Consider the following 16,003-nt stretch of genomic DNA (forward strand, 5'->3'; position numbering starts at 1 on the left):
TTCTTTCTTTTTCTCCCTCCCCACCCCCCCACCTCCCTCCCAGCCTGGCTCCCTCCTCCCCCTCCCGCCCTCGCTCCTCCCTCCCCTGCCGCCTGCCCCTGCCCGGCTCCCTCCTCGGTGCCCTGGGGCTGGGGGGCGGGGGTGAGGGTTGGGGGGTGGACTGGGCGGGGCGGCCCAGGACGCCTGGGTCTCTGCCCCTCCCATTCGCTGGGCTTCCGTGGCTCCGTACCCGGGAGGCCGGGCAAGGATGGCAGAAGAGGTCAGTGTCCTGGGCCCATGATGCCACCCTTTCTGTCTGGCACTTTTCCCTGTCTTGCCATTCGGGGGCACTGGTTGAGTTCTCCAGCCAGGCTGTGGTTCAGGGAGGCCAGTCTCTGCACCTCCCCAGGGTAGGCAGTGGGGGCTGTATCCACGTCCTCCCCGGGGTGGAGTGACTGCGCAGGGATAAGCCAGGGCAGATGCGACTGCCTTTACCCTTCGCTTAGCCTTCACCTGCAAGTCAAAGTAGTATCTACTTCCCCTTGCCTACCCAGGGAGCTCCTTTGGTCCCAGGAGCAAACTGGTTTAACTAGTGGAGTTTGTCGGGGGTGTTAAGGCCTGCGTTTAAGGACCTCCTCCCTCTCACCCTGCCTTGAGTAAGCTGTGGGAGTTAGGGCTCCTGGGTCCCTGGCTGACGATGCCGTCCCCACCTTTAGGCTTGGGTCTGGAGGGGAGAGGCTGGAGAGGAGGGCAGGAGGAACTGTAGCTGGGAGTGGGAGGAGCCTTGGGCTGGGTGTGAGGGAGAAAGCCCCAGCCCAGGGTGTGTGTCTGCCTTAACTAGCGCCTGCCTGCCTGCCTGCCTGCCTGCCTGGTGGATGCGCCACGAATGTTGTTGACTCTGGGTCTGTGTAAATATGTGCATGCGTGCGCCCAGAGTGTCAGTGTCTGATGGGGACATTCTCTGACTTCAACGTGACTGCTGCAGAGTGGGAACCCTGGGGTGTCAGTGTCCATTCTACTGGGGACAGAGAGAGAAGAGAAGGAGCCTGAAGTACAAATTCTGTGCACCCACAGGGACTAGGTGGGAGTGAGAAAGTGAAGGGCAGCAGGAGTAGAGGGGGCTGGGCTAGGCTGGAGAGATGCACCCAAAGGACCTTCCCCAGCAACAGTCCCGGGACCAGCTCCTGGTCATGTCACATTTTCCATACTGGAGAATACCACCCTGGGGGCTAGGTATCCTCCTCCCGGGAATGGCCACTTTGGGTAGCCAGAGTCAGGTGAAGGGGAGGGGGAAAGAAGCGGCATGCTGTGGCTCTCTCTGGAGAACAGGAGATGTTGATGGGGTGCAGACAAGGCCCTCCCTTTCACTCTAGGGGTGGGAAGAGCTGGGAATAGGTACTCCAGGGTCCCGTCCCCAGGTGGCCTGGCTGCTGTTGACTTAGCTTGGTTACCCTGGGAGCAGTTCTCAGCAGTGTGGGAGGGGCGGGTGTCGGGGAGTTGGACCCAGGCGTCCAGGCTGGGGTGGGATGGCACTCTGCCTGTGTGGCAGGGATCCTGCCAGGAGACTGCCAAGTTAACCCCTCCTTCCCTGGTGGTGGTGGCTGGCAGAAGAAGGGCGGGCCCCGCTGTGGTTTGTGAATGTGGCCCTAATTCCCCCTCCCCCTCCCAGCACATCTGTACTTGGTTTACAGTGAATGAGTCTCCTGTCCTCATGAACCGGGCGAGGGCACCACTCCCTCCCTGGGCCCTGGCTGGGCATCCTGACACAGAACCAGACACCACCCACCCCTGAAATGCTCCCCCTGCTGGGTTGCCCTTTCTCAGCTCTTCGCCTTCTCCTTAGAGGGGCTCAGGGGCTGGCCCCCAGAGCTAAAGCTCTAAGACTGTGCAGCTAAGGTAGCAGATGGGGACAGAGAGGCTAAAACGGAGAACAAAGTCTTGAGTAACCTGGAAAGAAAGAGTGGGTCTGTCTCTGCCCTCTTTGTCTTGGTTTGTCTGTCTGTCTTTGTCTCTGCTGGGTGTTTGTCCATCCATCTGTCTTCGTAAATGTGGCTCCGCCCTTCTGGCAGCCTCTAAGGTCCCCAGCCAACGACAGCAGCCAGGGGGCGATGCCCAGGAAGATCCGCCCCATGCCGGCCCTTCCCCTTGGGATTGCCGCGCCTCCGCCCCCGCCCCTCCCCAGGACCCACTGACTGGGGTCTGTTGGCTGCAGTGGTTTGGAAGTCAAACCAAACAGCCCAGGCAGATTAGGGAGCAGAGAAGAGAGGCATTGTGAGGGGTTCAGATGCTTCTCCTCTCCGTCTTGCATCCGAGCCTGTGTTCTGTCCAAAGATTCCAGGAGGAAGCTTGAGAAGGGGGTCTCCCACTCTGGAAACTGGTGGCGAGAGCTCCCCTCATTTCTCTTTCTCTTGGGTCATCTCTCCTTCTAGGCTCTGCTCTGTTTTGTAGTTGCTCCCCTTAGCCACCCGGGCAACTTGGAGAAATGATGTCTTGGGAGCCTGAGGACCAGGCTTCCCTTGCTCCCTTCATCACGAAGACCAAAAGGACAGGAAAAGGATCCAGACCTGTCTCACCTACCCCGACTTTGCTTTATCACCCACCTTTAATTGTCACTCTTGCCCCCTCCCCACCAGCATCCAGATATAGAATAGGTAATTTCCCCATACCCAGTCCAGTATTGGGGGGTGTCCTATGCCAGGCTCAGAGGTGGCTAGCAGATGTCTGCAGGAGGTGGAGGAGCTATGTTACAACCCCCAAGGACATCATTAAGGCACGGAAGTGCCATCGGGGCTTGGAGACCAGGGCACCCAGGGAGAGCATGATGAAAACATGTTTTGTACAACACGTGTCTTCTTCCCCTTCCTCCCCTAATCTTCCACTTCCTCCCCCTCAGCCTTCTCTGTGATGAGGCTGGTGCCAACCTTGCCCCGGGTGCTTGCTCAATTCTACCCCTAGTATCAGGCCTATTCTGCTGCCTGCTGGCTTGTTGGCTCTCCTGGTGAGTGAGTTTGTGTGTGGAAGGTCCTTACCAGCCTCAGAGCTGCCCAGGTCCTCACATAGAATAAGGCCTTGATTTTGAAACACAGGATTTGAGGATTAGCCTAAACAACTCTAGGAATTTCTCCCCTGAACATGCACTACTCACCTGTTCAACAAGTCTTTATTCAGCATCCACTGTGTGCCAAGCACTGTGCTGGGCCATAGGAATCCCAAGGTGTGGTCCCTGCTCATAGTCTGTGGAGGAGTCAGATACTAACCACATAACCCACAAAAGCACAAGTGATAACCAATGTGGAGAGGCATAAGGTACTGTGAGAAGGGATAGTAGGAGGATTTCCCCTCTAGCCAAGGAGATCAGGAAAGGCTTTTGGGGGAAAGAGTGAGAAGGAGAATGGAGAGAAGGGAGGGCAGCAGAAAAGTATGTGCAAAGGCCCTGGAATCAGGGTCCTGGCTCCCAGCCACCCTGCTCCCCCAGAAAGAAGAGGTTCCCTCCATTCCTGCTTCTCACCTGGATTTGATATGCTGCAAGGGAGGGACGGTAAGTACCTCTTAATGGCCCAAGGGGGACCCTGGCACACCTGGTGACCCTTCCCTGGAATGATTCCACCCATGTTTTCATCTCTTCCTCCAGAAAGGGAAACAGAGGCACAGATAGGGAAGAGGAGTCCACAGGCTTAGGCCTGGGATTATACACAGAAGACAAGGCCTCACGTTGTTGGCAAATCCCTCAGGGGGAGGGATTCCTGAGTTTGCCCAGCTGGAGCCATGCCAGACAGAAAAGCCTTCTCCTCTATGCTGTTTGACCATGCACCCTTCCTCTCTCCGATCCAGCCCTGACCTGTCCCGGTCCCTGGAACGAGGAGCATGTCTGCCTCCACGGTTGCCCGAAGTGTGTGTGAGGTCAGTGCTCCAGGTGTCTGCCAGTCCCTGTGTGGGTGGGTGGAGCCGTCTGTTCTGTATCGAACCTCCATCAGGGATTACGGTGTTATCTCTCCTCTGTCCACTGGGAGGCTTCCAGCTTCTCCTGCCCAGACACCAAGGTTCCAAGTTTCTTCCTTTCTGAAGAAAAGGGATGGAGGGTCCTTTGGAGGAGGGAGCAGGCTTCTTTGGGGCTGTGCCTCCTCCAGAGCTGGCAAAGAGGTCATGGGACCAATGGGGTTATGTTCCAGCCCTGCTCTGACCCATTTTCCTCCCTGAGCCCACATCCCCTGGGGCCAGGGTGTTGGGTGGGGCCAGCCTGGCACCCCCGCACCCACACCTGGGACTTCCCTTGGATGGAAACTCCCAGAACCCTGGTATCCTACCTCCTCTGCCAGCTCCCACCAACCGCCTGGTTCACCTTCAGTCGATCTCCCTGTCTGCCAGCTCTCTACCAGACTACTACTCTCTACTACTACATCTCTGCTTTAGCCCTGAGGGGCCTGGAGGATGTGGGCCCACTCTGGGGCCATCTTTGGTGTCTGGCTGTCCTTTCTAATGGACTCCTTTGAATAAAAGATTTGGAGCTGGGGGAGGAAGTTGGGAAGCTTTCCTTTGTTGAGCACCTACTCTGTGCCAGGCAGTGTGCTAGGCATTTACATTCCTCACTTAATCCACACAGCAGTCCAAAGAGGCAGCAGTTATTATCATCCCCATTTCATAGAGGAGGAAACTGCGAACCAGAGAGGTTAAGTGGCTTGCCCAATATCATACAGCGAGGAAGCAGCAGAGTTAACGGGGGAACCCAGGTCTTGGTGGTCCTGAGCTCTCTTCACCACGGCAGGCTTCCTCCTCTTCTGCAGCTGCCCATCTCTCTGTGGGATGAGATACATGGGAAACTCACTTCAGTCCAATTCAGAAAACAGTTATTGAGCATCTGCTATATGCCAGGAACTGACTGGTGGCAGACCAGAAATACAAGGTAGGTCACTGTCCTCGAGATCTGGTGGGAAATGTAGGTGTACAGACTGGGGAGTATGTAACTTCAGCATAACGATTTGAACAAGGTGGCACGGAGCAGAGAGAGAAGTACTTTTCTCTTTCTGAAAGAGTACATAAATATATCATGAACAGTGTACAGAATAAATTGGAATAAAGTGAATACCTATTCAACTGCCATCTGGATCAAGAAAGAGTACTTCCTGCTCTGCAGAAGTTCCCAGGTGTCCCTCCCACAAAACCTCCCTTCCTTAAGAAGTAACCACCATCCTGACTTTTGTGATAATTATTTCCTTCTTTCCCTTTAGGGTATTAGCACCTAGGTATGCATCCCTAAACAGTATTGCTTAACTTTGTCTGTCTTTGAGGTTTATTTAAATGGAATGACACTGGATTACCCTTTTGTATCTTACTTAATTTGTTCAACTTCTTGTTTGTGAGAGAGAGATCCAAATTTTTGCCCATAACTGTCTTTTTTTTTTTTAATTGTGGTAGAGTATTTGGTTGTGTGAATATACCACAATGTATTTTTTTAAAATTCTATTGCTGGTGAATGTTTGAGTTGTTTCCAGTTTGGGCCATCATAATGCCACTAAGAACATTCTGGTACATGTTTCACAGTACCTACATGCAAGAGTTTTTCTGGGCTATAAAACTGAGTCAAAGTGCACATACAGGCAATCTCAATTTTATCAGATGATACCAAACTGTTTTCCAAAATGGTTGTACCACTTCCACGGGAAGTGGAACATTCTAACCTGGGGCAGGTATAAGACCAGGAAGACCCAGGTACTTCCTTCCCTAAAACCCTCAGTGGTTTTCCCTTTTCCTTGGAATAAGACCCAAGTCCCTACCATGGCTCCCAGGGCCCCTGCCTTGCTCTCTACCTGTGTCATCATGACCCTCCTCCTTGCTCTTTGTACTTGCTGCACCCCCCTTTCTGGAATGTTCTTCCGTCAGATATCGCCAAAGCTCTTTCCCTTGCCTTCTTCAGGTCCTTGCTAAAATATCACTTCTCAGCGGCATTTTCCCTGACCACTGAATTTTCGATGGCAGCCTCCAGCCCTCCTTATCCCCTTCTCAGCTTTAGTTGTCTCCACAGTCCAGCCACTTGGGTTCCCTTCAGCCTCGGGCAGCTCTCCTCTGATCTGCCAGGGCTTAACCGACTGTCTCCCCCCCGGACCTTTAAGGGCTATCAGACCTGACTGTTTCAGGGCTGTCTAGCTGCCCCTTCTGCCGGACCCACCTCTGAGTCACCTTTTATCACACCACCCTGGTTTTCCCCATGGTCATTTTCATGCTCTGAAATAAGCTAATGTATGTGTTTGTTTACCTCTTTGGTTTTTGTCTCCACCCTGCCCCACCCCTCACTTTCATGGGAGCTCCACAGGAGAGCAAATGCTGCCGCTTTCTTGCTCTGTCCCATGGCCAGCACCAGCTGCGTGTTAGATCCTCCAATAATAATTGTCAGGCTGGTTGTCAGTCTTGCGGAGACAGCCAGACACCCCCACCCCCACACCTGGGACTTGTCCTGTCCGGAAACTCCCAGAACCTCGGCCTCCTCCCTCTGCTGTCAGCTCCCACCAACATCACAGGCTCAGTCTCAGAGTATCTGTTGCTGCTGCCGCTGCCGCCACCACCCTCTGTCTCCTCTGGGGACTGTTTGGGAGCCTGAAGCAGCTGTTCTGGCCATCAGGGCTGGTGAGTGATGGGCAGGGGTCCTTACCCAGGCAGGTGTCAGGTGCCTGGAGCTCAAGAAATACTTTTTGATTGAATAAAGGGGAAGGCTTCAGAGTTGATCAGACCTCACCAGGTAGAGAAAAGAGAAAGGGCGCTCAGAGCAGAAGGAATGGTGTAAACAAAGGACTAGAGGTACAAAAGTGCACATCATATTGGGAGAACATGTTCTGGTCTGCTGCCCTTGGAGGGTTTTCAGTGGAGGGGAGGGGGTCAGGAGAGCACTGCCAGGCAGGCCTGAGAGGGAGGTCTAGATGGGAGGGTGGGGGGTGGATCTGAGCTCCTACAGGATCAGCAAGGCTCAGCAGTGTCTTAAGTTTAATCCTGTCCCCACCCCTGCTCCCCACAGTCTGCCCCTTTGACTCCACCCCTGCCTCCCCTTCACCCAATCCCCAGCCTGGCTGTTCCTGCAGCTGAATGGACTTCTCTCTGGGCCTACGACTGGGGCCTCGGAACAAGAAGGCCAGCCACCAACAGCCCCTTCCACCCTCTGGGCACGGTCCACCAGCTGCCTCTCCTTGTCTGTCCTGTCCACCCTCCACCTGTGCCTGCCCCTGCCCTGGCTGCCCCCCTCCCACCTGCTCCTGCACAGCCCACCCATCTCATGCAGCTACCTGTCCCTCTTGTCCCGGCCTCCTTGGCCCACCGTGTACCTGCTCCTGCCCTCCCTGCCCTGCTTGTCCTCCCTTGACTTGTCCCCACAGTTCCTGCATCCCATGCTGTGGTCCCCACTTGACCTGCTGCCACCCCTCTCCTTGCCCCATGTACGTGTGCTCTAAGGGTCGAGCCCCCTGTTCCAGCTCCTGCTTGGGCTGCAGTGACAGCTATGGCTGTGTCCGAGGTGCTGCCTGGGGACCTCTAGGCTCCACTGGCCGCTGCAGCTGCTGCTTCAGGGGACAGCGCACCTCTCGGCACTGTCTGATAGTCTAGCTTGGCTGTTGCCCCACTGAGAGATTAGAAGTCTCCCAGATCTCTCCTGCAGCTGCTTCCTCAGCGGGGAGGCAGATGCTCTGGGGGGTGGATCAGCTGGACCCTTCACCCAGGCCGGTGAGACAGCGGCTGGCCACCCAGAGCCCCGGTCTCTTCCTCAGTCCTGAGAGAGAGAGTGGACCACCTGCTTTGAAGTTAGTTTCTGGGCATGCTCCCGTTGGTTCCAGAACCTCCTCTTCTGCAACTTCTGGAATAGAAAGTCTTCTTCTCAGAGCCTGCCCCATGGCCCCTGAAGGTGAGCAAGTTGGCCATTTTCCCCTCTAGTCTGCCTCCCCTGCAGACCCTTCGTGGCTCATCTCTGCAGTGTGCATGGATAAGATGGGTCCTTCCTCTAGAGGTGATAGGAGATCCTTTGTCCAGGGGCCACTTTTCTTGCCCCATGGACCTCCACCCATCTCCTTGACTGACCTATGAGTCTCTGGACCCCTTACCTCTCATTGTGAGTATGGTAAAGAAAGTCAGTGGCTCTTGGACCAAAAGAAGAGGCTGAGCAGAGGATTCCTGGTTAAACCCTCCCTTGGATATCATGACATCTTTCATGGTCCTTTGCTTCCAGGAACCTGGCACTCTCTACCTGGATGTCTTATCTTTCAAATCTTTCAGTGCTCGCCCAGCCTCATGACCTCAATCTTCCAGCAGTAATCCCATCTGTTACATCCATGCTCATCTGGCAGGGGGCTGCCGAAGCAGGGAGCCCTTGACTCAGGCGCCAGTGATCCCATCCATGCATAACTAGTTGCTAGATGTAAGTCCCCTGTCCCTGAGGGTGGGGCTGGGGGTTTGGAGAAGCCACCAAGAGGAAGCCGGAAGTGATAGGCCTACGTATCTGCCCAGGACTGGACCCTAAGCTGAGAGGCCCTAAGCACCCCTCCACATTTCCCAAGACTTCTGAGGCTAGCCTGCTTCAATCTTCTCTTTCTCGCTCCTTCTCTGGGACCCTTTGTTCTTTCCTTTCTGTCTCTGTTTCTCCTTCTGCTTATCCTTCCTTCTAGCTTTTTATACCACTCTCTCCATTTCTATTTCCTTCTTTCTGTCACCTGGACATTCTGCCTTCACCTCACTTGTGTCTCTGTATCTGTCTTCCCCACTCTATGTCCCTCTCTTTCCCCATCTAATTTAAAATCTATTTAATGTATCTATCTTTTTCCTTCCCCCTTCCCTGTCTCAGTCCATGACTTTGTGTTTGTTTTCTTCCTCCTCCTATCTCTCTCTTTTCTGTCCTATTCTGCTTCTGGGTGCAAGTCATTCTCGAACTCTTCTATTTTTATGTCCCTTTCTGTCTTTGTCTCTCTTCCTGTCTTCTGGGTCTAGCTGTTTTTTCATTACCTATCTCTCTTTCTGCCTCCCCACTATCTAGCTTTCTCTCTCTCTGTCTCCCTAGGTCCTGCAGCTGCCTGCACACTAGGTCTCCGGTGTGCCCATCTCACTGCTGCCCAAGGGCCAGGAGGACACCAAGTCCTCCATTGTCTCGCTGTCCCTCACACCCCCATGCCCTGGAGTGAGTGAGGGCTGGACACAGCTACCAGAACAGTCCCTTCTTCCCCTACTCACTGTCCTGGCCATCCATTCCTACTCAGCTCTAAGCCCAAACCTTTTCAAAAATGATGTTTTTCTCTCAACTTCTTATTCTGAAAATTGACAACTGAAGAGAAAAAGAGTTACACACTTACGCTGCCTGTCCTGTATAAACTATATTTCAGGGTAGCCAAATAGCTCTACGTGGCGAAGAAAACTTATTTACAGAACTCCAGCTAATGTAGGGGGAATATGCAATTAGAAAAATCACCATTTTGCAACGGTTAATGAAATAAGGGATCAAAGCAAGAATTAACAATGGATGCAGCCAAGGATGATAGTTGATGGAGAACTTTACTATGGAGGAATCAAGCTATCGCTCCCTGAGCCAACTGATGAATCTTAGTTTCACTAAATCATGTACCATGTACCTCCTGATATGATGCAATCTGATGCACTCAGCACCACCTTTGAAGGATTCTTACCAAAGAAACAAACCAAAAAACTGAACATGATTCTAATCAAACCTCTAGAGCTAACCTCTATTTATTTAATGGGAAATGTGGTGGATGGAGGAACAAATTAAATGACATAACAAAGAAGTAAGGAAATATACCAGAACGTGGGACATTCCAAAGGAAAACTGAGCTGCTTTCTTCAACTAGTCAATGGCTGGGGAGAAAAGTGAGTGCAGACAAGAAGACAACTACTACATGGAATATGTGGGCCTTCTTTGGTTCCTGACTGGGACCACCCAATTGAAAAAAAAGATGTTTTTAGACAGTTGGAGACATTTAATTATGAACTGGGTATTCATGATGCCAAGGAATCAGTGTGGATTTTGTAAAAATGGCTTTGAGGTTATGTAAGAAAAGGTCCTTATTTTCTGGAGATGGATTGAAGTGATGTATTGAATTTTTAAGTGTTTTGTCAAATAAAAAAAGGACAGAAAGAAACGAGTAGAAGGAATGAAGGGACAAAACCAATATTGTTGAATTAAGTATATAGGATTTCATAGAACTATGATCTCTACCTTTGTGTATGTTTGAACATTTTTGTAATAAAAGTTTTAAATGATACGCCTTGGGTAGCACGGTCCTAGTAACTCCCAGAGCATCCTCTCCACCTGCCCCAAAAGCCAGGACTTCCTCTGGAACTCCCCACACACAGACCCCAGCCCTCCTTGCCCTCTATTAGAAGTGTGTCCTAGAGATGGATTTGCACTCCCAAGCTGTCCTTTATCCCCTCCAGCCCTCTGCTGGCACATTTCCCATGTTTCAGGTCTTTCCCAGCTGTGTTTCAGAGCTCTAAGGGGCCAAGGGAACCTTAAAGAGTAAATATATTTTAAATAGGTCCCACAATAAAAACAATCCAAAATAATGTAATCTTCAAGTCTTCTTTTGTCAGGTGCTTCTGAGCAAAAGGCAACTCAGTAATGGAAGAACTCTGGCCTCCATCCTAGGAAAACAGAAGGCAAGGCACATAAGGCCATCCTGTCCCAGTCCCTGCCTTCATTCAGCATGACCTCCTCCCTCAAAAAAAAAAAAAAAAAAAAAAAAAAGACCACCAGAAACTGAAAGACAGGGTGTCATGAGTTCAGGAGATTTCAGTCCAGGACCAGGATGGAGGGCGTTTGGGTTTCCCACCCCCTCACTCACTGAATGACCTTGGGGAAATCATGATGTTTGAGTCTTCGTGTTTCTAGACAAATGCATGGGAACCAATATCCCTTTCTACTCTCTAGAAGTATGCCAGTTAGGGATAAAGGCACTTTGGAACTTGTAGGATATAAATCTTAGTTGTTTACTTTATCGTAAGAAAGTATTTCTCAAGATGTAATTCCAGACTGTCCCACCCTCTACCCTCCAAGCTTTAGTATAAAGAAAACCAACATTTACTAATCACCTGTGCAGATGGGTGAACTCATTTAATCTTCTCAGAAATCATGTGAATGTGGGATTGGAAGATCTGGGTCCCAGTTGACTCTACCTATTACCATGTGACTCTGGCCATGTTACTTAACCTTTCCAGCTCTGAAGGATAATAATAGTACCTACCTTACAGGTTGTTGTGACAATTAAACAATTCATCTATAGCAGCTGGCCTGGGACTTCTTAAAATAGACCTTAAGTACATAATAACTGTTTCATAAGTGTTACCAGCTAATAGAGGCCAGCACTTTCACAGTAATTTACATGGATTAACTTATTCACTCATTTATTCATCAAATTATTTTTTGATTGTTTTTTATGTACCAAAAAGTGTTTTAAATACTGGGAATACAAGAGAACAAAACATAAAAATCTGTAGGGAGAAGAGATAGCAAATAAGTAAAATAAATAGTGTGCCAGATGTGTTAGGTGCCTTGGAGAAAATGGAGCAAAAGAGAATAGAGATTTGGAAGGCAAGCAGGTAGGTTGTTGTGGGGAGGTGGTGTTGCTACTTCAAACGAGATGGCCAAGGAAGGTCTCTCTGATAAGGTGACACTTAAACAGAGAACTGGAGGAGCTGAGGAAAGGAAGCATGTTGATATGGAGGAGAACCAGAACTTACAGGGCACCGTGTGCAAAGGCATTGGTGCTAGCCAGTATAGATGGTGTAAAAGGAGCTGGGGGGGAGAATGGAGGGAGGTGAGGTCAGAGAAGCAGCAAAGGAACAGAGGACAGAGGGTTTTACAAACCTTTATAAAGATTTTGGCTTTGACGCTTAGTGACATGGGAAGCTATTGGAGGGTTTTAAGTAGATAATACTAAGGCTGGAGAAAGAGGTTAAATAATCTTTCCAATATAACACAGCTGGTAAGTGGCAGAGGGTGGGCATTCAGCTCCAAGGATGAAGTTAACCCTTAACTGCCACTGACCTTTAGCTGTTTTTATTTGGACACTGCTCTCCTATGACTGCAGACAAAGAAACTGGGACACTGAGCAGTCATGTGGCCAGACCGAGGTCACACAGCTAAGTGACAGAGGTGGGATTTGAGCTTTAGCCTGTCTGCAAGCCAGAGTCCAAGTCCTTTACACCACACTGCCTCCCTCAGGTGTCTGGGCCATGCTGACTTCTGGCCTGGAGGTCACTACAGTGGGAGCGGAGGGAAAGCGAGGAGCCCATCATCGGCTTAGGGCAGCGGTGTTCCTTAGGAAGCTCAAGCCCGGGCTCTGCGGGACTGCTGGCATTTTCCCAAGCACAGCTGTGCTCCCTAACCCATGGCACGGAAATGGGTCTTTATTTCCAGGTGACCCGGCAGGTATCCGGGAGTCGAAGGAGCGGGTGTCACGCTAGAGCAGCGGACGGGACCGAACCGAGAGCAGCGACCGCCACGGCTTCCAGTCGAGCCCCTGCCGGCACCCGAGTGGGGGCAAGAGGGCGGGGCGGGGGCGGGGCTTGAGCGCCGCGCCCCCGTCACGTGACGGGGCCAGCATGGCGGCGGCCAGAGGCCTACCGTGCTCCCGGAAGCAGGCCGTGAGGGGCGGGCGTGCTGCTGGAACCCGACCTGGAACCGGAGACAGAGGTAGAGCGGGCAGGGCGGCCGGGCGGCCTGGAGCCGGACGTGTCCGGAGCGTCCCCGCAGACCGGGGCAGCAGGTGAGACGGGGTCTGGGCGAGGCGCGAGCGAGTGTGGCGGCGCTGGGCGGGGGCTAGGGGGCGCAGGGGGGTGCCCTGACCTGGAGGATGGGGGAGACGCGCGCGCGTGACCCTGAAGCAACTGGAGAGGCCCGCCCCGGCGGGAGGGATACCCGGGACAGATGACGAGACACAGAGGGCAAAACAGGCTCCCCAAAGAGGATGGGAGGTAACACAAGGAAGTACTATATGCAGACGCTGTTATGGGAGAGGGCAGCAGCCCCTTAACTCGCAGGGCTGGGATTAGTGAAGGAATTCTCTTTGCTGTGCCAGGCCTGGGTGGGGCGAATACTCAGTCTTCTCCCCTCTCCTCTTACCCCTCCCTGTCCCATAATGTCCTAGGAGCCCGCTCTGGCGGGCCACTCCTCCCACCCACCCAACTGGTCCCTCCGGTCTGAGTTCTGGGGGAGTGGAGTTGAGGGGTGGGGAAGTGCAGTTGTCAGGGGTGTTGGGTGGAGCTGCATTCTGCTTAGACACCCAGCCCCTTGACAGTGCTACTGGGACAATGGATGTGACTCTGAAACCTCCCCCTCTCCCCAGGTCGTCCGGGGGCCGGCCATGCTGGTGACTGCCTACCTTGCCTTTGTGGTCCTCCTGGCCTCCTGCCTGGGGTTAGAGCTGTCAAGATGCCGGGCTAAGCCCTCTGGAAGGGCCTGCAGCAACCCCTCCTTCCTTCGGTTTCAACTGGACTTCTATCAGGTCTACTTCCTGGCCCTGGCAGCTGACTGGCTTCAGGCCCCCTACCTCTATAAACTCTATCAGCATTACCACTTCCTGGAGGGACAAATTGCCATTCTCTATGTCTGTGGCCTTGCCTCCACAGTTCTCTTTGGACTGGTGGCCTCCTCCCTTGTGGATTGGCTGGGTCGCAAGAAGTCTTGTGTCCTCTTCTCCCTGACTTACTCTCTCTGCTGCTTAACCAAACTTTCTCAGGACTACTTTGTGCTGCTGGTGGGCCGAGCACTAGGTGGGCTGTCCACAGCCCTTCTCTTCTCAGCCTTTGAGGCATGGTACATCCATGAGCATGTGGAACGGCATGACTTCCCTGCTGAGTGGATCCCAGCTACCTTTGCCCGAGCTGCCTTCTGGAACCATGTGCTGGCTGTAGTGGCAGGTGTGGCAGCTGAGGCCGTGGCCTGCTGGATGGGGCTGGGGCCTGTAGCGCCCTTTTTGGCCGCCATCCCTCTCTTGGCTCTGGCTGGGGCCTTGGCCCTCCATAACTGGGGAGAGAACTATGATCGGCAGCGTGCCTTCTCAAGGACCTGTGCTGGGGGCCTGCGCTGCCTCCTGTCGGACCGTCGTGTGCTGTTGCTCGGCACCATCCAGGCCCTGTTTGAGAGTGTCATCTTCATCTTTGTCTTCCTCTGGACGCCTGTGTTGGACCCACATGGGGCCCCACTGGGCATCATCTTCTCCAGCTTCATGGCAGCCAGCCTGCTTGGCTCTTCCCTGTACCGCATTGCTACCTCCAAGAGGTACCACCTTCAGCCCATGCACCTGCTCTCCCTTGCGGTCCTCATCGTCGTCTTCTCCCTCTTCATGTTGACTTTCTCTACCAGCCCAGGCCAGGAGAGTCCAGTGGAGTCCTTCATAGCGTTCCTACTTATCGAATTGGCCTGTGGGCTATACTTTCCCAGCATGAGCTTCCTGCGGAGAAAGGTCATCCCCGAGACGGAGCAAGCCGGTGTCCTCAACTGGTTCCGGGTGCCCCTGCACTTACTGGCCTGCCTGGGGCTCCTGGTCCTCCACGATAGCGATCGCAAAACGGGCACTCGGAACATGTTCAGTATCTGCTCTGCCATCATGGTGATGGCTCTGCTGGCGGTGGTGGGGCTCTTCACTGTGGTCAGGCATGATGCTGAGCTGCGGGTGCCCTCACCCACTGGGGAGCCCTATGCCCCTGAGCTCTAACCCTGTTTCAAGACAAGGGAGCAGGGATGGACCTTGAATCCTGCCTCTTTGGCGTTGTACAGATCTCTCTGTGACTGACTCTGCTACTGTCTGGCCCCTCAACCTGTCCTGGGGCCCCTCCTGCCAGTGCTTTGGGTTGGGAAGCACATGAGGGTGATGGCTTGGAAAAGAAGATGCCAAAATTTGCCTCTGTGTTGCTCCTTTCCCCCTTTCCATTTGAAAATAAACACTTTTAATCGGTCATTGATTTGATTGACTCATCCTCACCTGCACCCACCTCAGTAGTTTCTGGTGAGGGGGCAGCTGGATATGGTGAGGATAGATGTGGGGTTACCAGCTTCTCTAAGACTGCCTCCAGCTTAAACTGAGCTGTGGAATTGCCTCTCAACAGAAGTGGATGGGAAATGCCTGAGGCTTCTAGGTCCTCCATATCTGGTTACCCTCCCTAGTTGCCAAGCAAAAACTTTGTGCCACATCTAGAGTGAGACAATCTTGAGTGTATGGAATGGATGCCCAAGCCGTTGAGCAAAGATTCCAGGTGCTCGGGCTGCCTCAGTGACCACCCATTGGGGCAAATCTGCAGCCTTCCTGCAGGAACAGGCTTGCTGCTCAGCACGTGTGCTACCTGCCTTCTGCCTCTGTGGCTGTGGAGGCACCATCTGTCCAGCATCATCTGGGCCCTTCAGGTCCTGTATCCTTGCATGAAACCCAAGTGAAGGGCTGCTGAGGAGAGAGCAGTGAACGGCTGAGGGACTGGGACATCTTGTCTGTACCTGACTCTTCCCCACCCAGAGTGAGTGAAGGTAAGGCAGCCATCAGGGCAGGAAACAGTACTAGTGGGAACACCAGTTCTGTGGGCCCCTCCCTGCCTCACCTCTGATTGTATCTGCCTTCTCTCCTCCCACCAAAACCTGGGCTTCTTAAGGGAAGCAGAGCCAGCAGTTAAGATGGGTGGGGATGCAGGGAGGGTAGGTCAAGGGAGAGTCCTGGAATGTGCTTGAGATGGGCATGGGACACCTACCTGTGCTGGAAAGAGGTTGATGACCTTTCCTTGGGTCCCAGACTACTTCCCAGACAGGAAGAGGTAAGACTTTTCCAAGACCTGCAAGTCCATACCTGTGCAGGGAGATAGCATCACCTGGTGCAGGAGGAATGCAGGGTGGCTGGGCTCCCGCAGGGTGAGGCCGAGCGAGAGGGATGTGTGGTGGTCTCAGATCCCTACTCAGGGGAGGGAAAAAACACATTCCTACACCCAGCCTGCAGGGAACAAGTTGAGGTTTAGTAAAAACAGGTATCTTCTCCTTCCCCCATCTTGAGGCTAAGACAGTCTATTG

At 52.9% G+C, this 16,003-nt stretch overlaps 2 protein-coding genes across 11 annotated transcripts; both read left to right on the top strand.

The window, feature by feature from the left end:
* The first annotated feature begins 160 nt into the window (after nucleotides 1-160).
* Nucleotides 161-10,217, top strand: LOC116156333 (sperm mitochondrial-associated cysteine-rich protein). Of its 9 annotated transcripts, none has more exons than XR_010382927.1 (4): nucleotides 282-3,517; nucleotides 3,811-3,879; nucleotides 4,742-8,368; nucleotides 9,324-10,217. XR_010382927.1 is itself a non-coding variant. In XM_064491042.1 (4 exons), exon 4 carries the CDS (start codon nucleotides 7,051-7,053, stop codon nucleotides 7,561-7,563), a length of 513 nt encoding a protein of 170 aa, XP_064347112.1. In that variant the 5' UTR covers nucleotides 282-3,517; nucleotides 3,811-3,879; nucleotides 4,742-6,597; nucleotides 7,030-7,050; the 3' UTR covers nucleotides 7,564-10,217. The 9 variants fall into 9 exon arrangements, 5 of the variants coding, with proteins under 5 accessions (XP_064347113.1, XP_064347112.1, XP_064347110.1 ...); XR_010382926.1 differs by having other exon boundaries at nucleotides 4,742-7,858; nucleotides 9,005-10,217; XR_010382928.1 differs by having other exon boundaries at nucleotides 4,742-7,858.
* A 2,317-nt stretch (nucleotides 10,218-12,534) lies between these two features.
* MFSD5 (major facilitator superfamily domain containing 5) lies at nucleotides 12,535-14,912 on the top strand. 2 transcript variants are annotated; one of them, XM_031462468.2, is made up of 2 exons: nucleotides 12,535-12,719; nucleotides 13,299-14,912. In XM_031462468.2, the coding sequence occupies exon 2, from the start codon at nucleotides 13,317-13,319 to the stop codon at nucleotides 14,667-14,669; it is 1,353 nt and encodes a 450-aa protein (XP_031318328.1). In that variant the 5' UTR covers nucleotides 12,535-12,719; nucleotides 13,299-13,316; the 3' UTR covers nucleotides 14,670-14,912. The 2 variants fall into 2 exon arrangements, with proteins under 2 accessions (XP_031318328.1, XP_010984927.1); XM_010986625.3 differs by lacking the exon at nucleotides 12,535-12,719 and adding an exon at nucleotides 12,815-12,927.
* Nucleotides 14,913-16,003: the final 1,091 nt, after the last annotated feature.

This window comes from Camelus dromedarius, chromosome 11 (assembly GCF_036321535.1).
Source record: "Camelus dromedarius isolate mCamDro1 chromosome 11, mCamDro1.pat, whole genome shotgun sequence".
In the NCBI taxonomy this organism is placed as follows: domain Eukaryota; kingdom Metazoa; phylum Chordata; class Mammalia; order Artiodactyla; family Camelidae; genus Camelus; species Camelus dromedarius.